Source organism: Synchiropus splendidus, chromosome 15, assembly GCF_027744825.2.
Source record: "Synchiropus splendidus isolate RoL2022-P1 chromosome 15, RoL_Sspl_1.0, whole genome shotgun sequence".
NCBI classification, from domain to species: Eukaryota; Metazoa; Chordata; class Actinopteri; order Syngnathiformes; family Callionymidae; genus Synchiropus; species Synchiropus splendidus.
The window spans coordinates 11,706,345-11,729,400 of NC_071348.1; the positions used below are offsets into that span (position 1 = coordinate 11,706,345).

The 23,056-nt window shown below is 42.0% G+C and overlaps 2 protein-coding genes across 5 annotated transcripts in view; one reads left to right on the top strand and one right to left on the bottom strand.

Annotated features, from left to right (window-relative positions):
* Positions 1-8,816: 8,816 nt before the first annotated feature.
* tbx18 (T-box transcription factor 18) lies at positions 8,817-17,141 on the bottom strand. Of its 2 annotated transcripts, none has more exons than XM_053888041.1 (8): positions 16,788-17,141; positions 15,370-15,532; positions 15,150-15,251; positions 12,953-13,124; positions 12,711-12,878; positions 11,956-12,020; positions 10,743-10,837; positions 8,817-10,123 (listed from the first exon to the last, which is right to left on the bottom strand). In XM_053888041.1, exons 1-8 carry the CDS (start codon positions 17,011-17,013, stop codon positions 9,600-9,602), a joined length of 1,515 nt encoding a protein of 504 aa, XP_053744016.1. In that variant the 5' UTR covers positions 17,014-17,141; the 3' UTR covers positions 8,817-9,599. The 2 variants fall into 2 exon arrangements, with proteins under 2 accessions (XP_053744016.1, XP_053744015.1); XM_053888040.1 differs by having other exon boundaries at positions 15,370-15,535.
* A 2,000-nt stretch (positions 17,142-19,141) lies between these two features.
* Positions 19,142-23,056, top strand: part of LOC128746842 (hormonally up-regulated neu tumor-associated kinase homolog A) — a 32,253-nt gene continuing 28,338 nt past the window's right edge. Inside the window, exons 1-2 of one of the 3 annotated variants that reach the window (XM_053844204.1) lie at positions 19,142-19,270; positions 19,933-20,057. In XM_053844204.1, the coding sequence (XP_053700179.1) occupies positions 19,974-20,057 (84 nt within the window). In that variant the 5' untranslated portion in view covers positions 19,142-19,270; positions 19,933-19,973. The other 2 variants (XM_053844202.1, XM_053844205.1) reach the window with 2 other exon arrangements.

The window sequence follows — 23,056 nt, forward strand, 5'->3', positions numbered from 1 at the left end:
ACTTCTGTCGACACCGTCTTTCGGGTCGTTGACGTCCATGTTATGGGAGAGTTCTTCTTGGACCCGCGCACAATTCACATGGAGGTGTCGGGCGTCTCATTGTAACGCAAAAACAAATAAATGAAGCTTTCCACACCAGCGGTGGATTGGAAGAAGAGGTGGGACATGGAGGCGATTGGAATATGTGGCAAATGTTGCATTAAAGAGGAAGTATTTTCTATTGTTCATATCTCTTCCTGCAAAAAAAAAGCTATGAATGGGGCAATCATTTTCTTACAACAGGTTTATAAGAAAACAATTTTCAGCTTCCTGACTAGAGTGAAGCGATAAATATGGCCAGCAGGGGTCATAGAATGGCACTCATTGCAGAAATTTTTTTTAAAAAATCTTGTTTTTGTTGTGAGTTCTTGTTGAAAATTTAAAAACAAAAAAAAAATCCCTCTAGTTTTCCACTAACCACGAAGAAGTCCCATCCCCTTTCTTCCTCGAAAACAACCGGTGAGATCATCTCTTTGCCGTAACACACTGTGACAGAATAACTGAAAAAAAACTTGACTCTGACTGACAAATCACAATCCAGTCGATATGAACTGCTTCATTGATAGGAATAGAAGATGCGTTTACAGTTTTGAATGGTCCACAGATGACTTGACGCCCATTTATGCTCCCTTTACATACAAAATTGTACCTGTCTGTTTTAAACGTCACTGCTCACGTGTTCTTTATGTTGCTGTTGACCAATATATCCACCAGGGGGAGCAGCACTGAGTCAAAAGTTTATGAGAACAGCAAATTTGAAAACCAACATGGCGACTGTGGAATAAGTATTGATAATGTACCTCGCACAAAAGAGAAAATGGAGGCAGCGTTGTAGGAGGCGGTGGTTGGTGAGGCTGTTAAATATATCGCAAATGGAGGACGGAGAATTTCTGTCTTGTTCATGTCTCATTAGAGCTACGTATCAGATAGTAACAGCAACACTGCCCCCCATGGTTTCTAGTGGTACTGCTCCATTTGGTCCGTATCTGTAAGCTTTGCTGAAACGTAGCGTAAAGTAGGAGACTCCGCGCCACCCAGTGTGCAATTCAAGATGGCTTCCCTTAACGTAAACAGGAAGTAAAGTTTTGGATCAAACAAATAAACACATTTGTGTTACATCGTCTTCCTGCTGGTTTTCTAGTTGCAAACGTTTTTATGTGGGTAGGTAAAAAAAATAATGATCGCAGTGAAACAAATCTTCAAGAACCTATTTTCTGAGCTTCTTCTACCTTCTTTATCACTTCAGTTCACTCCTTCTCATGTCTCTGTTTGTGTCACTTTTCTTCTTGTTTACGTCTCTTTCTCCCATGTCTCTCTCACATCTTGCCCAACATCTTTTTCTCTCGCTCTACGGTCGTCATAAATCGCTCTCTTGTTGGCTGTTGAAGTGTGAGGAATGGCGGATCTGATGGTTTCTCACAGCTGTTGCAGGCTCTCCCAGGTTCACCTCGCCGCACTGCCCACTGTGGCCCTGGAGCTCAGACGCCCAGGCAAAATATACAGAACACCAGTAGGGTTTTAAATATTTGAACCTCTTTCATGTGCCCTGTGCTTGTTTAGTCTTGTCAAATAATCGAACACATTTTTGAAAAGCCTCAGCCTTGCTTGGCAGCGCGAGGTGTTTGTCATTAAAAACAGCAAAAATGTTAGCTGAGACATTTTTGCTGTTTTTAAAATGTTATTATTGCAAGTCGAGACTGGCATCATGTGACATCAAGTTTCACATTGGCAGTTTGCAGAACAGTCAGATGTGGCGTCATAAAAGCGGCATTAGGGGCGTCATTCTGGTGTTGTGGATGTATCTTGGTTGTTTCAACAACAGTTAATCCAGATGTTAGTTACTGTGTTAAAACATCTTTGTCATAACAGTGTTTTTATTAAAATATTATAATAAAATATATGTTAAAATTTTTTGTATTTGGTATCAAATATATTTTCTTTTAAATTGTTTTGGTTTCACCGATTCTTTTTTCCATGAATATTTGTGACCATAATGGAGGATTTTAAAATATATTCAGGCTGTAGTTGTTTTTAAGTAGGGAAAAAAATGTACATAGTATTGTTTGCTGTTTTTTCAGAGCACAATTTTGGTACATTATAGTAAATTTTAAGTAGAAATTATTACAGAAAATGTGATGTTTATGGACAAAAAAGTACCTTTGACCTGCCTCATTTATTGTACAGATTTAAACCGATTCTGAAAAATAAAAGTATACCTGCAGTACTTGATATCTAAACCTTGGTATCTCTGATAAGTGAGTCACGTTTCCTCAGATTGTGAATCCAATTGTACCGTGTTTATGTGAAGATGGTCGACGTGAATGTTTGATGTCAGAGCCCTGTCTTTGCAGCTCGTGTCTGGGGGTCCGTTGTCGTATGAAGACGCAGTGTCCTGTGTCAGCGCGGCCTCGCGCCGCATTGCTAAATATCCTCTTGCCATTCCCCAGCTCTCAGCAGACGCTCACTCACAGGCACAGCCTGCGGACCAGCGTGATCTATTGCTGAACGATCAATGATACGATTCCGAAAATAATGCAGTTCATTCTCGCTATTATTAGCCAAACTTTAATATCAAAAGCAGCAGGTGGTTCAAGGCTGATAGGAGCGGGTGAAACTATAATATTAAATTCAAGGATGACATTGTTATCACGGCAGAGGAATAAAAGGCCAGTGACCTTTGTCTGTCTCATCCGCTCTTGTTTACTCCCCCCTTCACTTTCCTCCCCCGTGACTCTCCGCCCGCCCTCCTCCATCTCCTCACCCCCGCTGAGTGAATAGTGATCATGTCTGGCGTTTCATCGGCTCTTTGCACTTCTCGCCTCTATTAAGATTGATGGGCTGCTCGGCTATAAATGAGCACGCTAAGTCTTGGGACCATTCATACACACATAGTCTCAGAGACGCACATGCACTTTTCCGATTAGCTGGCGAGTGTGGAGGCTGGGGGGCCTTGAAGAGGCTCTATTTTGGATGTGTGAAAGGTGTGTACATGTAGACACACAAACGCTTCATTCAGTGTCTTCTGATTTAAGCATTTAATTCATTCATTAAAATTGGGGGAATAACAATTTTTAAACCCTATTTTTGCAACATTTGCAACAAATGTTATTTACTTTTTTCCATACTTAGAACATTTAAATGATCTTTTTTTAATTTTTTTTCTAAAATTCCTTAATATTTTATTGACCTTCTTTTATGTAAAAAAAAAAAACAGATTTAAAGTGTTTAAATTGAGAGTTGTTGGAATTATTTTTTATAACATTCAGTATTAAGCCATTAAAAAGGAGGTCAGAAGGACATGAGATGGAGGTACCAGGTAAAAGGAGAGGATGAAGACAACCAATGAGGTTCATGAGGACATGTGGTGTGACACCGGGGTGGGGGGTGATCCAGATAGCTTTAGGTGGAGGAGGTTGAACTGCTGTGGTAAATTACATGAGGGTTGATACCACCATTAATACTTGCTTCAGTTCCACAGCAAATCTATTGGATGAAGAATACTAAATTACTGTTGCATTCTGCTTTAAATTTCTGCCTTAAATAATTTAATTTGTTTGCTACGTAAAAACAATTATCAGTGGACAGTGTCATGGGCAAAAGTGGCTGCAAAGATCAGGTTTATTCAACGCAGTCCTGTTTAGGTTCAGGACCATTCAATTATCTAATAAATATAGAGTCTTTCATCAGTAAATGGTCTTTTTTTGAGGTTGTCCTGACTGAGCATAACTTCATTCTTTAAGCGCCAGAGTTTGATATCACTGTTTATAAAAGGTTGTAGCTTGAAAACTGTTCGAGAGGAAGACATACTTTAAAAGAGAAGACTGTTCAGTCTGACCTAAAGTTCGAGATAGAAGTAAATTCATTCTTCTCATTTGTATATGACAACAGATGTTAATCTATGAGAGATACAGTGGTACCTCAGTTCTCGACCACAATCCGTTCCAGACAGGCGTTCGAGAGGCGAATTGTTCGAAATCTGAATGGATTTTTCCCATTGCAATGAATGGAAAAAGAAATAATGCGTTCCAAGCCTTAAAATAGGCTTTTGTAGGAGTGAATGTAGAGTGTCTGCTGCAGGTGCGCTGTTCCTCTATGTGTGTGGCCGCTGCATGTGGGAGGGGTTGCCGAGTGAGTGACGTCTCTCCAGAAGTGAAGAGGTGCCCGGTGCGTGTCCAGCTCTGAATGTGCGCTTCTGTGCAGTCTGGCTGTGACAAAGTCATAAACCAAGTCACGCTCTGTCCCAGACTCGCCTCATCCCTGTCTCCAGCCCACAACAGGACATCAAACCCTGGAGTGAGCGCTCCAGCCTCGGAGGTGTGGAGAGCGAGCGCCTCCCCTGAGACACTCTACCACGGTCCAGTGTGGAGACAGGAAAGGTTTTACATCTCAGTATGAAGAAAAAACAGTCAGTAAATGTAGCTAACGGGACACGTCTGCATACAGAGGCTGCGTTATACACAATAACAAAGCGCGTCGTGGGTCAGCTGATCGGTCCATGCGGCTTTTTCGGGGGCGTTCGAGTTCTGGATTTTCGTTCGAAATCCCAAGCAAAAAAATCTAGAAATTTTTGTTCGAATTCCGAGACGTTCAAAAACCGAGGCACCACTCTCAATACTCGTCCTCATCTTTCAAGCAACAGTGATGATGGCTGGTCATCAACACTGTCGTTCACAGTGGGACCATGAACACCACTATCCGCACTGTATTTTCTCCTAATCCCTTTCTCCTTTTTTTCAGTTTTCAATTTAATCCGTAACTTTCATATAAACATGCCCTCAAATGTTGCTCATATTGATGTTGCAATGACTACATCAGACTTCATATTTGCAGCTTGGCTTGTTTAAACACCGAAACGCTGCCTGTTTCTGACTTCAGGGTCAACTGCAGTCATGCTTCAGTGTTAGCTACCTAAAGCAGACATCACCCGTTACTGAACTCAAATTATCAAAGCACAATTATTTCTCACTTTATATTCCTTGAGAACGCTGCATACAGCTGCGCAGCACATCTTTACTTCATAATTGCGAAATAATTATGGTTCAATTTAACTTTTGCTGGTTTCACTGACGCCTGGCGACGATTCTGCTTTTTTATGTCGCAGTTTCACTTTTTCCTTTCGACCGCGTTTATAGCCGTTCTGGTTTCTGTTACGATATGATATTGACATGTTGTCCGGTTTATACGCCACAATTAAAAACCAGAGCTGAGCACTGGAACACAAGTCATATTCCAGACTTGTTTTGGGCACCCTTGCTAAGCAGGTGTTTTCAGCCCTGCTTGAATTCGAGTTCCCAAGCAGCCCTCAGCCTTTAAAACTGTCTCCCTAAGGCAGCTGTGAATAGCAGCCACAGATCACATGGTTAACGGAAAGACATTTACAAGACGTGGAAGAGCCTTTCCTTTCATTTTGGCTCGACACTCTGTCTATCAGACCTTCTCAGTAACTCTCACAGGCTCAGCATGGTACATACTTTTAAATCAACCCTTTCAAGTGCTGATGTGAGAGAAGTGTTGAGATACGAAGTGGTTGTTGCCTTGGATATAGTTTGCAATAATATGCCTTGATTTGTCTCAGCAGTCGGGGGTCAGAGTTTCCCGCTGTCTAGCGGAGGGTAAAAGGAACCTGCACAGCTAGCGGTGGAAAACGGCTGAGCAGAGGAAGATTTGATGACAAAGATTTAACAGCTGTAAAGGACACCCCGAGCCTACGATTCTTGCAACTGTCATCAAATACCCGGCAGGCCATTGACGGGTCACGCAGTGACAGCCGAGCTGAGCCTGCAACATCCCCAGCACACCCACTATACCCCCCTCCTTCCACTTGTCACCAACTGAAGCCCCCCCACAGCACAGGTGCACCTTCTGGATGAGGACATGTACAAGCTGCGGTCCCAACAAGTTCACTGAACCAGCTTAGTTTGAAAACCTGAAGAACGTTTTGTCATCGTCCAAACATGCCTCAGAATGAATGTATGCTCATGAATGTTTTTTTTTCCTCCTCATGTAACCGTTATGAAATAAGGATAAAAAAAAAAAAATAGATTCAAACCATTGGCTCTCAACAACAACAAGAGTGTCAAGTGTTGCAAATGTCTGGTCATGTAAAAAAAAAAAAAAGTTGCTCCTAGATGTGACAAAGCTTTGAAAACAACACAGTTTTCAGGGGATATATTCCCTATTTATATTCTTACACAAATATATGAAGTGTTATGTTATAATACAGTGAGTATATTGGTTTGCAACACAAACTTTTTTTCAGTTGTTTTAACCACTATCTGTAATTCCATTATGCTGGGCTTGTTTTTGCCTCCAGGCAGCAATTTTCTTGGCCAAACCGTCCGTTGTGCTCCAGGAAACTTTCCTGCCTCCACTCATCATGACCTCACCTATGAAGTGCGCAGGTTTTATGCTCCATCATGTACATCAGACCACAACTTCACCTCCAAGTATTCATAGCGCTCACGCAGGCCACTTGCATGTTAATGGAGACTTCCCTCCTGATGAACCCAAATACCACGCTGCTGGCTCGCAATGCTATTACGAACCACTGAGTGGAGAGGTCAGGGTTAAATGTTTCATGGGGATGAAGTGCGGTACGACAATGACACAATGGAACGGGAGGCATTTTAAACCCGACACACCAAGGCAGAGCATAGCGCAGCTTCATTTTGTTAAGTCAAACGCAAGATGTTTTCGGTTCGACGTCCGTGTACAAGATCTCACTTGATTCGCCTGTGCAGTATGTTGTTGTCATGTGATGTTTTGAATCCATCTGTTTTTCACAAACAACTTATAAATATAATAAACATAAATATGACATTATAGTAAACATCAGACTAGCAACCTCATGCTGTTTTGAAGCTTTAACGCCAGGGCCTGACACTTGTTCTTGGTTCGAAACAAAAATAAAAAATATAAAATTCGGTCCTGACTTGTCCATCAAAAATGACTTGGTAGGCCAGACTTGGACCTCAGGCCTTGACATTGACAAACCCTAGCCTGAAAGCCACTAAGCTAATGAACTCTGAATCCATCTCTGAAAAAAAATACATTTTCTTATAAGAAATTGAACAATGAAGAGCAGCCAGCCATCCTCAGTTCTATTCAGTTAAGCTCTAAGCTCTTAATGGCATCTGCTAAAATCATCCTGGGCATTTCTAAATAAAAATCGGCCTTACTATTGCATGCCTTGAACGCACCCTGCCGCTGCTTACTGACACCCTCCACCCTCTCCCTCCTCCTCCTCCTCCTCCCCTTCAACGACCAGATAGCGTGACAGATCTGTCACGGCGACACCTGGTCATACACAAGTGTTAATGTCCCCACCTCAGCTGAGAACCAAGGGGGCGACTGTCACCATGCAGGGGTACGTCTGGAGGCAGATACAAGTGTGTTTCAGGCAGGAACTAGAGAGCTGGTTTAAAGTCTGTGGGAACCTTTTTATGTCATCGGAATCTTCTGTTTTAATCTATGGCTGCCTTTACTTTACTTCTATACCTTTGACTTTCGCCGTTTGCGTGTGTGTGGTACAGATGCACCAGGCAGGGGTCCCGTCCCCTGTCACTCAGAAACAACAAGGCAATCATTCCTGTGTTCTAAAATAAGTCCCCCCCCCCCCCTCCGCCTGCCTCCTCTGCGCTTCACATGGCTCATCTTGTCAGTACCTCTCACCTTCAGTCTGACAGGAGACGAGCAGGCAAGAAGTAGCCGTGGAGGAAATGAATGACGGCAGGGGAGAATCTACTAACTGTTGGGGGCAAAAGTGTGGAATTAGGTCGACAATAAAACAGTTAAGAGGTGGCAACCCGTGATTTTACCAGTGACACCGTTGTCATCACCCTACCCACCTTTTATTTAATCTTATATTTCAAAATTGACTGATACGCAAGAGAGGCACCTGTATTTCGGTGAGACTCCTTCGTCCTTGCTGGCGATAGTTTCCCATTCCATTACCCCCGACAGGGTTTCAAAGGAGTTGGTTTGTCTGTCCAAGTTCAATATAACTTTGCCGGAAGCTTTGGATGGAATAGGTGAAAATTTTCAGGAAGATGTTTCCATATTGGGGCTGATCCGGGTCACTGTCTGGATCCTGGGATTTTTATTTATTTTATTTTATTTTAATGACATATCATTTTTGTAATTTAACAGCAAGTTGTTCTGGTTATTTTTGAAAAAAAAATTATGTTCAATACCTCGAGAAGATTTTTTCTTGACAGAAATAGTCCAATAACTTCAGATGTTTGTGAATGTTTAGAGACTACACTATGAAGTTAGAGCTGGAGGTAAAAGACACTTTGTACACGTAAACAACATTAATATTAGAACCCTAACTAACTGCATTACTATCTTTTTTTTTTTCTTTATTTCAAATCTCCATGCCAAGGGACCTCTTTGGGAGGTACGTTTTTGGGTCCAAGTGAACTTTGAGACAGTGAGGTCACGCAGCTCTCAACCACCTGTTGCAACACAAGCACACAAATGCACGAGCGCACACATATTCACACCTTCACACCCTCCGTCTGCATCCACCACACACCCTTTCTCATGAGAGCTGCCAGTTGGGACGAGGTGGATTTAAAGAATATTTTTGCTGATGTGTTTCTTCAGTGTAGACTCCTGTGTGAGTCATAATTATATTTAGTATCATGAAATGCTATGCCTCATTGAGGAAAGATTTCCTGTCACATTTCTCACTTTTCTGTTGCAACAGCAGCTCTTGATGAGATCAGGCTGAACGTTCATAAGATACAACCAAACCTTCTAGCATGGTTATATAGATTTTATTTGCACAAAAACACAACGTCCTTGACCATCGGCTGTGCTACAATAATTTGCAAAGCGTTCCGTCCAAGTTCAAGGTTGGCCCTTGAGCTCCTGACCTGGTCTAAAGAGCAGAAGCAGGTGCATTGGGGTTTTAAGTGCGAAGGGTCACAAAAGCCCTTTATATACACATCTCTTTCCCCCTCTATATACAGAGTCATCATGTGCAGATATGTAGCTGGCACATAAGGAGATGACATCAGCAGCTGCGTCCATCATACTCCTGTCAAACATATGGATCAGTCCGTCACTCATCACCTCTGCTGGCCTGTAAGTCACACCCTGTGTGTTGGCCGATCTGAATATGCAACAGTCTGATATTGAATAACGTCTGTTAACTTAGTTACAAAGTGACAAAGCCAAGTACATGTTCGATATGGGAAAAATCAGCAACAAAACAACGGTAAAGTACACAAGAAATGTAATGAAAGTTGGCTTCATTTAAGTGTGAAGGCCTCTGCAACGGACGGTCATTGACCAACTCTTATTTTTGGGTTTAAGTTGAGGTGAAAAGTTAAGAAGTGCTTTGCCATCCAAGTGTCCCAAGTCTTGTCCCTGGATTTCACAGTTCATGTTTATCCACTGGTCTTTGATGTGGCGATACATGTCTGGTTCGGATAGTCCTTCCAAAGTTCCCCATTCTTGCATGTCCAGGGTCTGAATTTGTGTTCAGCACTTGAATGATTTATTCACAGAACGTTCTGTCTTCCACGTCGTGACAGCTCTGTCCAGGGTCAAATTCAGCTCATGTGAGCTGTGATCTGCGAGGTCCCTCCTCCGGCCTGGCTACCTGCCAGTCCTAAAGTCCGAGAGTCAAACAAGAAGCCCTGCTGTCCTCCGCTGATCAGACCCAGACTGTCCGTTAGCGTCCCACTAGGAGACGAGCCAAGGAAGGGACTCTGGTGAGTGCCAGCGGCGGCCATTTTATCTGGGCTGGCTGCGAGGCGAGGGGAGGAAGGGAATGTGTAACCGTACAAGCTGTAAGGTGGTGTGTGGAGGCGAAGGCCAGCGTAGCCTTGCGCGGTGGGGTTTGAAAGGTAGCTGAGTTGAGACGCTGGCAGAGGCAGGGAGCAGAATCCTTCGCCGTCGTATGCGGAGGAACCTCTTTGTGGAGGGAACGCGTCTGTCGGGCTGCCATACCGATGGAGGGGGTGCGTTGGTCGGCTGCAGGTGTAGTCAGACGGACTCAGAGGGCACACCTGGAACGGTGAGGAGCATGGGGAGGTGGACAGCAGGTGTGATGCTCCATGAGCTCCCTGGACTCCTAGAGGAACAGAAAAAAAGTTCAGTAAAACTTAAACCGGAAGCTCAATTCAATTCTTTCAGATTCCTTAACCGCAATGATTTATTCTGACTAAGACAGAATATTGTGGATAAAATGGGACAATAATCAAACACCGAAATATCTTTTTTTTTTCATGTGTGAGACCACTGACAGATGTAAAAATAGAACTAGAAAGAAAAGGCAATTTATAAGATAACCCTGTCCAAAAAAACTTCAATTTAAATATGTAAAAACTTTCATACGTAGAAAACAAAATGATGGTTTCAGAAAAAGTCGCGGTGCATCTGAGCTTTGACAAAATGTACTTGTAAATCTCTCATTTGTCTGAGTTGGAGCGGACCAATCCTTACGTCCTGCTCATAAGGTCCAGGGCTTTTAGATTAATGCTAGCAGATGTCCAATGATGCCCCCAACTGTACTCACATAGACACATAGCTTTAGCGTAGAAGTGCCTCAGATGAGAGGAATGTAAGCCAAATGTTGGCGTTTAACATTCAGATCTTAAGACTGGAGGATCTGCAATTATCCCCAAGCCAGCTTTGAGGTTCCAAAATAAAGGCACCGCAACGGGAAGTCAATTCTTTCACAGTGACTGTACCTTGTTTTGTCATGCCAGGGATGTCCTCAAACGTAAGCGTCCGCAAAGATGGACGCCAAAAAGCGTAAGACTCCACCAAAGCTTCCAGACCCATCCTGCGGAGGACATGGAGACGTCAGCAGCGGCAGTAAACACATCACCAAAGGAGCAGGTAGTTTTGCTAGACGCGGCTTTTGCTCCTCGATCGCGGGTCATAGATCAACACCAACCGCCTGGCGGCCATCTCAGTCACTTGTGGGGCCTCTCTTACTGTTGCTATGGAGACCACAGGTAATGAGGGGCATGGACGCCACGTTGCCATTGGCTGCTGGCAGCCGGGTGCTCGGAGGTAATTGCTTTCACACGGCTTTTACAGGCGAATCAGGACGAAGGAGCAGGAAGCTGCAGCAACGATTTACGAGGTGGGACTCCCTCTCCTTCCAATCTACATCGCCCCCTCCTTCTTTCAGTGGGGCAGAGGGCTGCTGTGGCTGGGTAATGCAAGTCCTCTGTTACCCCTTGTTAGCGAGAGGATAAAAGTACTCCCCCCGCCGGGTTGTAGCTACGGTGATAATTTAGACAAGATGCCCGGAGCGGCTCTGTGAGCCTCAAAGCAGCCAATCGGGGCCCAGGTTTGTTTAGCAAACTGCTTAACTCTTCCTGTAATATTTAAGGGTAGAGTTTTTGGGGGCCTTACTTTGAAAGGGTCATGAGCTCTGAGCGATCGCCCCGTCGACTTTCTCAAATTTTCTGTCTCGCACCACCCTTAATGATTTTTGTGAGGCCTCCAGGGAGGAGCTGTTTGGAGACGGCAGGGGTTTTACTGCTGTGTTGGTTTAATGCTGTGTTTATATATGTTTAGAAATGTGTTTATACAGATTTTCCTTGGGCCACTCACGACTTTTATTATTTGGCTGTTGATGTTTATGTTCCCGAGGCCCGCTGGAATCTGATGCTCCATTTGGGTTGGCCGTGCAGATGCGTCACTAATTCAAGTGAAACTATACATGCCACATCTCTAAGGTTTCAATCCAGGACAGATGTAGGTGCCTTTAACACATTTTGCCTCGAGGAAAAAAAATAAATAAATGCGTAGCTTTGCTCCCCATAAAACCCGAGCGGAATAGCCGAGACAAAAACCACAACCAAGCCAGGATATAATGCAGTCAAGCATCCCACATTACTCCTAATGCACTAGATAATGTGAAAATCTCTGTGGTTGAAATGAACTCACCGGTTTCTGCCGGAGTCTCTGAAGCCTTTGGCGAACGGGTTTCGGTCGATTTTCAGCCTTGTTATCTGAAAAGCAAAAGGGAAGAATGAATGTTCACCCTCCAGATAAGTTACGGAATATACGTGTTTATATAACCACGTTAGTTAAAGCGTGATGAGTGTTTCCGAGCTGTGGGTGGTGGCGAAAACCCGACTCTCTGACCCGCATCTGACGGGACTTTTATAGCAGGCGCTACGGTGTTTTGAACACTCGTAGGGTCCACACACATAAATGTCACTCAGCACCGCCTATAAAACTATTGAAACTTTTACCATCTTAGACTGGCCCCAATTAAGTGTCAGAAGAATGTCTCAACTATATTTATTCACCACAAAATAAACAACATAAACAGAAAAATAAGTCCTTAATGAATGTATCAAATAGTATTCAACAGCCTCTCAGTGTGTTTCACTACCTACCAATAAAGAACAGTCATTCGGGATTATCACTGTTCCAACACTGATGGACTGAAATGTGCTAAAATGACACTCTTTGATTTAAAAAAGAATTTATTTAATTGAGGTGAAAAATAATTTGAAAGTACGGGGGAATAAAATAAATAAAATAAATATAGCATAATAATAAATGAACTAGATCCAGTCAACTGTTGGAGTTATGACACCAAGCCAAACAAATAAACAGAAAAACTTTTTTTTGAGTTGCGAATCATTTTTGTTCAATATGCTGTGCTATGCTGTTTAACTTGGTACCCTTACCTGTTGGTTCTGGTAGGCAGTAACAGTTGTGAATACAGTTTCGGGGAAGGCGAAGGTGCGGGTGCCTTCTCCCGCAGGAATGGCTCTGACGGGCGATAGCTCCTCTCCACACTCCTTGCGGATCACGTGGACCCGAGGCTGGTACTTATGCATTGAGTGAAGGATAATCTGTGTTTAAAAATAAATAAATAAATAAACTTCTCTTGTGAAAAGCCAATGAAAGATCATGGAGCGCAACTCACGTGTCCCTGGTCGTCCAGTTCATTATTGGTCAGCTTGAGTTTGTCAAAACTGACCACCTGCCGCATCCACGTCTCCCCCGAGGCAGGAGAGTCCGGGTGGATGTAAACTCTAGGAGGGACTGGAGAGTCTGCGTTCCCCGCCACCATCCACTTAGAGCTGTGGTACACGTACCTTCAACCAAAGTGGAAAGGGCATTTTCATTACTTTTGTTTTCCATCTCCACTTCAGAATCCAGTCAAACCCAACGAGACCAAGCAGTGAGGATTTATTGTGGAGTTCTTTTGCGTCCTCACTCTCCTCTCGCTGCTCCACGTTTTAACAGCTCCACCAATATCATTAGTGGAAGTGCCAAATGTGGCTGAAGTGGGAACGATGTTAATGATCTGGTTGTAAACGGTGATCACGAGGTGTTTATCAACTGGGTTTGTACTGCACATCATGTAAATAACTGGATTGGGACGCATATAAAGGTTCTCCCTGTGTTTACAGACCAGGAAATTACAGATGATTCCACTCTTGTTCACCATTTAGGAAATGCAGTTTCACACAACAAGAGTTTTCTTTAGTTTTTTTTTTCTTTTTAAATCAATGATGGATCCTTCTAAATAAAAACCATGTAATTATTATTATAATTATTTGGAGTGAGATGTGATCAAAAACATAGTTCAACCTGCAACACCTCAAACTTCCTCCTCCACATCTAATGAAAGCATAAAGCCAACCACATGCTCTCCGCCTCCACTTGTAAGCACCAGCTCATTTTGACACCTTAACCTGCTTTGGAGGATTTTAAAAAGCCGCCTCCGGTTCAGGACTAATTAGTTCCTTTGAAATAAAACCAGCGCCGTACCGTCAGCAGCAGAGGAGGAACGGCGTGTCCTGCCTTGTCACTCAACGCTGCCACTAAAATAGTCCCGTGTTCACATCACAAACACAAATGACAGACTAGCGCGTGGTGTGATGACTCGGCTGCACTGGCACTTTAGCACGGACGGCGTGTTGCTAGCATTGTAGCATTTGCCGCTTCGACCCCTCCTGGTCCGGAGGAGCTTATTTACCCAAAAGTCAGTCCAAATGGACGACAAAACCGCCGTGATGAGAGATGTTGCCACAAGCCATTTGTGGTGACGGAACTGGGATTGTACAGTTGCAAACAGAGGAGTTGATGGCTAAAATAAGACGCCATGATGATGGAGATGTCTGTCATAATCCTGCGCCAGCATTCTTTGCTAGCTAATGTATCATGAATCCAATTCTTTAATCACAACACAACTTTGTTATGGTTAAATACATATATCTTGAGATCACTTATATTTTGTTTATTTATTTATTCATTTTGGTCATGGTCTGTCCCTTTAAGAAAGGATTTTAAACCTTCTAACTGGCAAGGTTTGTCCCATCTGACCACATGAACAGTTCATTTCAAAAGGAGAAAATATTTCGATTTTTTCACTCTTCGTGTTACCGACATGAGACCAAAAAATGTAATCCTAATAATCCAGTTTAATCTGCAAAGTAAAAGCAAATTGGAACAGAGATAAGTGAAAGTAGAGAATGAAAAAACTCAAGCACAACTGTGCATTTATGACTCATCCTCTTGACACAAATCAAAAATAGATACATGCATATAAAATGTCTTTGATTTTTTTCTATGGTGGTCTTCGCACCTTTGGCCTCCAAAACACTAGAGCCACCCCTGCGGTTCGCACTTTAATAGTGCCAAATGTAATATCGGGAAAACGCATAATAAAGTATATTAATTTCTCCATAACAGCAAAGGTCAGAATTTAATCGATTTTAATAGGAGAAATTCAGAATTTAAGATTTCAAAAATGTATCTGTATGATGCTTTTCAAAACGAAGCATACGGAAAACATATCAGGACCTTCACTCCAATATAAACTTTAATATTTGAAAACACTCCTTAAACATAAGAGTTTTGATTTTTGTTTTCTAAAATAATGATCGCGCTATATATGTATATATATATATATATATATATATATATATATATATATATATATATATATATATATATATATATATATATATATATATATATATATATATATATATATATATATACAGCATTTGAATTTCAACAAATGAATTTAGCGTGGGATTTTGATATAGTCTCTTCTGGCGCCACAGTCACGTGCATGCGCGGGACCTCCACATGCTGTCCAACTCGCTTACCTATATCTCTTGTTGTCCACTGGAATTATGTCCATGGCGATGTAGTACTGTTGATGTGGGTCCAGGCCTGAGATCTTGACACGCATCGCGGGGAACATCCGCCTGGTGGGGAAACCAAATAAATCAACCGAGGGCCATAAAGTTTCATCCGCGGCGTGAATCCGCCGAAATCATTTCCATTTTCCCAACTATCCATGTCCATTTGACACCGTCTACTTGCCTTCCAGCCTTGGTGATGATCATTTCTGTCCCGATTTCGTGGAACCGCTTCCACAGGTCTGATCCTTGGAGGTCCACCCGCGTGTCCTCTGCGCTCCCGGTGACCGAGGCCGCGCACTCAGCGCCGGCCTGCGGACTCTCCAGCAGCGCGTCGTCGCTCTCCGCTGCTTCACACATAAACACAAAATTATCATCCAAGCCTTTCATTTCAGCCTTGTTGTCGCTTAACGGCTGATCTCCATGAATTAACGACAGTTGAGCCAATAGTCCTGAAGTGAATGCGCACATTTAACACGCTTTTGCTGTTTTGCAAAACAATTTCTTATCCGTTAAATCGTAGCTCACCCTTTAATAAATCTATTTTCCTCACGTCAAATGTGAATTTACAGACATTACACTTGGACCTCAGCGCAATGTGAATATATTCTTAAATTCGTGGGGGCCAGTGGGTTTAGCAGCATCATCTTTCACGCCACTTTTCTTCGTCTTTACGCGCGGCTAATTGGCGTGTTTATGATGGCAACACAACTCATAAAGCTTCTCACATTAGCTACACTGGCAGGAATTGTATTTACAAGGCTTGATATTATTTTGCATTCACTTCAGTCCACGCTTGCATTTGAGAGTTACACTCAGCGTATTGAATGACTAATGAGAATATACTGCCAAGATATTTCACTCCACTGGAAGTGTGATGCGGAAAACACGATTTGATCGCGCAAGTGAATTGATTTTAAAAGCATAACATCACGTCAAGAATTAAATAAGTGTGTTCATGTGTACATAAAGTGACTTTAAAGTACGCAAATTTCATTTTATTTCCCTTCATACTGCTAAGTTCGATTTTTTTGCGTCATGAAATAAAAAGCTTTCAAGGAGCTTGTGGGATTCTGACATTTCTTTTTTTTTTTAATTTGGAAAAAAAAGCATTAATACTTCGTGTTCTGAAAACGAATACAAAAAACAGCAAATATTGTAAGCTTCTAATACACGTAAAATATTTTTAATATTAGCTATGTCATTCTCCTGGTACATTAAGTCTTCGAACACGCTGAAAAGAAAAACATTCATGTCCAAAATGCAACTTAACCAAAGGTTGATTTTATTCTAGAATGGAGTCTCCAAAATATAAGTAAATGGAAGCAGGTGTCTTTGGGGTAATATACTTCTGTATCAATTCCCAAAACGCGTAAAAAGATCATATATTTAACATTTTTGTTTACGTTTTTTTTAGAATGATAAGTGCATTTTTTATGAAGCTGGATTTTCGTAGAGTTGAGAAACTCAAAAAGGCCTCGTGGTAAAACTAGAAAAGGAAAGTGAAGTATAAAGAGATAATTTTAACATTCGAATTTTCATTGGCATAATATGCATGCGCCATTTGGAGTCCAAGCAAGCCTTTGGTTCATCGACACTTACTGGATCCGTTACTGGCAGAGTCCACCGGGTCGCTGCCGAACACTCTCTCAGCTCTCGGCCGGGGACTCCCCGTCAGATCGGCTGCCTCAGGGGCATCCTCGAACTCCGGAGAAGCAGCGTCCTCCTCGCTGGTTTTGCGCCGCTTCTCCGCTCCGATCAAGGCTTCCACCGAGAAAGCGTGCGCCTTGACGCTCAAGACGCACGGCGACCTCCGCTTCTCTGCCATTTCCCCCGACGACGTTTAACTAAAAGGTTATTCACTGAGTGATTCTTGGAAAAATAAATCAAATAAAGCTCGACTCTCTGTCCTCGTTTCCGCGCCCGGGACGTGTTGGTAAAAGTCCGTTATCCGTGAGCACCGCGCGGACTTTTGGGGGAGTGTAAACACCCCGAGCTTAGAGAATAGAGCCGGGGGAAGTGGAGCTGCCAATCACAAAGTAAGGCAGCCAATCGGGAGCGACCACAACCCCCGAGGAACCCTCTCCACGTCCCGCCTTCCGCGGGGGTCGCCTTATGTGGTCAACCCAGAGAGCTGGTGAATGAATCATGTGCACAGGCACCAGAGCGCGCGGTGCGTTTTTGCGCAGCATTGTGCGCATTTTCACACACTGGATCGACATGCTCCGCATTGCTGCACCCAAGTTCCTCGCGCACCTTTTTAAACAGTCCCAAAAACGAATAGTTAATATCCAAATATTGACCTCAGATATGAGTGGCCCTCCTTATAACACTATTAATGGCTTTAATTCCCTTTGCTGTCCTGAGAACAAGATACTCCTGAGATTATTTCATGAATCTAAATCAATGCAATATGCTGCTTAGTTTTTCCTATTTGAAGTTTCACATCAATTCACTCGCTCACGCGCGCTGTCGTTACCGTTGTTGCACTAGTTTATCTATTTATTAAATTATACAAGGACGCTGATTTGTCCATAACTTATGTCTCACCAATACTGTAATTTTAAAGGCTTCATTTTAGTGTACATTATTTTAAAGCTTATTTAATTAAAACAAAAATGTATTAAGAAATGATATTAAGAAAAGCGAACGATTATGTAATATTCTGCTTATTGCTGGGGCTAGTAAGAATAATCAGAATAATTGCCACTGATGATCGCGAGATTATGACCATTATAATGTAGCTTTCATAATTATTTTATTATTATTAATATGACAATATGGTGATTTTTTTTCGTTGACAGACGTTTAAAGCAATTATTTGAAAGCCGTAATGAAACTATCATAAGAACACTTATAAAGTTGTTTTTCAATAATAATTATTTAAAAAAACCCTGGTAAACTGCAGGGTCACCAAGATATTCCCCCCCAAAATATCCGTCGCCGTCTCGTTTTACTGGATTTCGCGCTACATCGCATTCCTGTCAGGATAGTATTGAATGTTTAAATTAGTGCCATTAGCTCCTTCCCATCGTGGTTCCATTAATATTGCTCCACTTCAGTGAGTCTGAGCTGCAGGCCTCTGGTGGATTGTTGCTTAAATAAACACCATGTCTTCGTCGTTTACAGGCTTTCATTTCACCCAAACGACAGGAGAAACAGCCCGCGAAATGTTTCCGCGTGGGTTATCTGAAGGACGCTGAAAACGTCAACCACGTCACATGGGAATAGATCAGACCACCACATTAATAACCACTTTTCTGTTTACCCCATCACACCCCTGAGTTCTTTTCGATCTAGATGCACTCTGTTATTGATAAATCCTGCATTTTCCGCACGTTTCTAATACATTTCAGCATTTATAAATCAGTTAAAAACACAATGGTATGTATAATTGTTATTCAATTATAATACAATGATAATAATAATGTTATTACAATACGATTCTCACTCATTTTAACGAGGTTGTTAATAATTAATGATAACACAATAGACATATGAAATATTATTCAACGTCATAACAATCTACATCCATTGCTAGACACATTAGAGAGGTACATCTGTGTAAATGAGATATATGATAATTTAGCATTAAAACAATGAATCAAAAGGCTACATTATTTACGACGGAGCGTCATTTCGCATGAATTACATCAATAATATTATTCAGAGCGTAGTACTATACATGTATTCTTGCGCTAGCTTGTTCATAATAACAATCTGGAATTACCCACTATATCATATATATATATATATATATATATATATATATATATATATATATATATATATATATATATATATATATATATATACACACACACACATATATATATATAATCAATTACACTATCAAGCAATTAAATACGGACAATAAAAGCACGCAAGTCTGCGCGTGCACAAGCAGGTGCGCCCGCCGCAGCCAATCGGAGTCGCGTCTGTTTGAGTCGTCGCGTAGAAGTAGTCCGCAGGAAAGCAGGCGTGTAAACCCCGTCGGGCGCTGAATAGACTGTTTATTAAAACACCTTTGACATTATTAGCTGCCATCTTTGAAGACGCGGCGCTGCTGCAGCGTTGCACTCTGGGTAAATCACTGTTAACACTTCTTTCGCGCCTGCTAATGGCCACGTGGCCTCCTGCCAGGCCTTTTATGGCGGAAGTGGCACCGGCTCGCGTGCGTGTCTGCGCGTGTTGTTTTGTGTGGACCTGTTGTTGTTTGTCAGGTGAGTGTCTGTTTTCATAAATGTGTGCGTCATCATTTGTGTGCAGCAGTATGCCTGAATGTGTACACACAAGCAGATGTGTGTCTTTGTTTATAGCTAGCAGGTGTTTTGGATTGTGTCTCTAATAACGCATCGGTGTGTCGAACTTTTGTGAGGAACTGTTCCGTTTGCTGAAACATAGATTGAGTTGTGCATGCGCTTGTTGCATTGCAAGAATGCCTGTGTTGTTGCCCGTTAATGTGGGCGTATGCCCAAATGTGCATAGCTGTGTTGTGTTCAAGCAGGTGTGTTGTTGTGCATCAACGTGTATGTTTGTACAGATGCAGGTTTGTAGCTGCCAAAATGTATGAAGAACTTTTTGTGTTACTCCACGTTTGTGTCTCAAAGGGCAACTTATGCGTGTAAATGGAATTCTTTGTGTGACTGTGTTTATGCAGGCGGATCTAGTATGGTTGTGAGTTGACTCGAGTGTTTCATTTTAGAGGTGTGTAACCTTGACTAAGGCATCTTTCTGGTGCCCGCAGCTCATCCCGAAGGTCTCGACTGGGACACATTAGTGAAGCTCATGTCCCGCCAACTCTGCGCGAGCGGCGCCCCTGAGAGCACATCCTGCTTGTGCTGGCCCGGAGTTGCTCCCCATCCAAGTGAGGTGACCCCTGATCTGCTTCATAAAGTTAACCTGCCAGTGAAAACCTGCTATTTACAGACGTGCTTGATAGAAACTGATGGATCTTTGACATTTATTGAATCTTTTTATGGGCCGGTTCTGGTCGCTGGACGCTGCTTACTCAGGCCCTTGGTGAAATTCGGATGTTATTCAAGTTTAACCTTGTGCCAAATGCTCTCAAACCGGACCCACACACAAAGACTTTTCAATATACATCAGAATGTTTTTGAGAAACAATTTGATGCTAACAATACATGGATATCAAATCTAATGTAGCATATTTATAGATGTTAATATACGGATTTACTTGTATTTATTTGCAGTGTATGATGTCTATATATATATATATATATATATATATATATATATATATATATATATATATATATATATATATATATATATATTCAAAGTGTAGCAAAGTGTCGCAGCCTGAAAGTGTATCATTTATAGTTCCCCACAAACTATTATGCATCAACATGCCATTTTTATTAGTCTTAGCTTGTGGGTATATTTGTGAAATGTCATCAGTCCAGGTATGTAGGTATCAGACCAGGTATGTATTTAAATTGTGTTCTCTTGATACCAGCAATGCAGCAAGGTCCACTCGCACACAAGAGGCTGAGCATTATATTTGGAGAGAGCGCTTCCCTAATCTGGTGCAGGAATGTGATGGCAAACTTGGTTATCGTGACAAATTTCTAGTCTGGCTGTTTTTTTTTTTTTTTTTTTTTTTTTTTTTTTTTTTTAACATACTTGACTTTTTGTGCTGGTATTTGAGACTCTTTTGTTTTGAAAAATCAGTTTTTTGTATGTATATTGAAGTCAAAGAGGTGAAACTGAAGAAGAGAATGATAGCATGTTTTCAAATCCAATAGCATAATATTATTCCTCAGTTTGTTGAATATAAAAAACATACAAGTCCCCTTTAGATCTTGTACAGTATATCATAGAAGAAATTTCAAAGTGCTGAGATCCGAGATGGTTCAACATTAGTTTTTGGGTGTGCAGAACAGCACAGGTGCACCTCATTTATACTTCTAAAGTTACTTGTACTGTATAAGCTCTGGCTGTTTTTTAGTGGTGGGAGCATCGAACACAAACTTCTCATGCGCTTTGTGTCACAATTAAAGGCTGGAATATTTCAGGGGGAAAACTCATGAAAGACTGAGAGTGCCTGTCATCTAATGACCTCTCACCTTGGTTGGCCAGCAGGTGTACTGAAGTAGTGGAAGTGATGAACAGTGTGACATTGTGTGCAGGTGCTCCTAAATGAAACCCACATGTCGCCATCAGAGAGTGATGTATGAGCTCTGAAAGGCTTTTTTTGTGCTTTTGCAAGTGTGTTTGACAGTGGATGTGAAATGACTTGATGCTGGTTTCCATGGCTACACACTTGAGGTGTTTATCTTCAGTTGTTGTTTTGCAACAAAATCTACAAGGTCGTTCGTGTTATCTCAAGTGGAGTGAGATTCAGTGCAGAAAATGCAATGTGTGCATGTTGAAATCATCTGTTTGACAAACAATGTATTCCTGCTTGTGTTTGCTGATATCTACACTGCATTATATCCAGACTGTGCTTCGGCACATATGAGACTGTCAATCAAAAGTTCAAATGAACCTCCCACTTCAATTGTGTTGATCCGAATTTGACGGTTGTGTGTGCTTTCATTGCTTCTTAGCTTGACCAGCACTGTGCTCTTGGGTCACACTATTGCAGTAATTGAGTAATTGGTTTCCAAATACGGAAAACCAATACAAGGACAAATTCAGTCTTCCCAAGTACAAGTAACAGCCGACTTCCGACCGAGATGGGTTCCGACCAACCAGTCGTAAGTCCGATTGGACATAAGTGGAATGCCATTCAAAATAGCCGAGGCGAGGGTTATAGATGCTACTGTAGTGGTAGATGGCTGTGTGAGAGTGAGATGCTGGGATACTGTGCTGCCGTAACTGTCGGACATGGTGCCAGACAATAAAAAAAAAAAAGCATCTGCAGGCTGTGGTTGTAAGTACGGGCGGACGTAAGTCGGATGTTACGTGTGTCTGATTTAGTCAAGAAGTTAATGGTGAGGACATTTGAAACTAAAATGTTTTGAGGTGTTTTTGCCCTAGGCGTAAAGTGAATGTATGAATATGAGTGATGTGTAACTGGTGCATTGTAACCGAGCAAGAGAACACGGGCTCTCATTATGTCACTGCTGCTTTCTTCTACGTTCAAACAAGAGGTGTGCTGGACGGGGATTTGGCCAAGCAGGTGTTGTTTTTATGGCTTTCTCATCAAGCGAAGTAGAGGTGAAAACATTCTCTCCTTTTCATAACCTGTGAAACCACATGAAGCCCAAGTGTGTGTGTTTATTTGTGCACGTTGGGTCATTAGTGGAGAGCTTGTTGCGTTTAAGGGCTTCTTCTTCTTCTTTTTTTTTTTTTTTTTTAAATATATATCAACTTGCTTGTTTGCATCTCCATGTCAAATGCTGTTGAAATGAACTATGTGATTTCTTGTCTGTATGAGATGCTGGTGGAAACAATGGGCAATTGTATTGTATTGTATTTGAGCCCTGAAGTCGATGTTCTTCGATGGTCCCCTTTGTCACCTAGTCTCATTCGAGCACAAACTACTAACAAATGCAAAGCTCATCCTGGAGTTTCAAAATATCAATAATGATAAAGAAAAGCGTCCAGACATCTGCAGCTCGTAACGGTCGTCTCAGGCCAACCCCGGCACACGTGCCTCTTAAAACAGCAGAACAACGGTTATTTTCATCTCTCAGATCTTGAGTTTTATTCCTTTTTCTCTTTCTCTGGCTCAACTGGAACCGTTTAAGTGTTTTTTAATCAAAGAACAGAGTCGTTAAAAATGAAAACTGGCGTAGCAAGAGGTCCCGCCTCCACCCCTCCAACGTGCAGCCCATCGCTAACTAGCATTTAGCACGGCTTTCTTTTACAGCTGTATTCAAGGAATGCCAAATCAAGTCCAA

Bases quoted from the DNA above. Each gene is read 5' to 3' on its own strand.
- tbx18 (XM_053888040.1), bottom strand. From the start codon at position 17,013: ATGGCAGAGAAGCGGAGGTCGCCGTGCGTCTTGAGCGTCAAGGCGCAC. The intron at 13,125-15,149 runs GTAAGCGAGTTG...CTTTGGTTGAAG, and splicing joins GTGGACAACAAGAGATATAG to GTACGTGTACCACAGCTCTA. The intron at 12,021-12,710 runs GTAAGGGTACCA...TTTGCTTTTCAG, and splicing joins CTGCCTACCAGAACCAACAG to ATAACAAGGCTGAAAATCGA.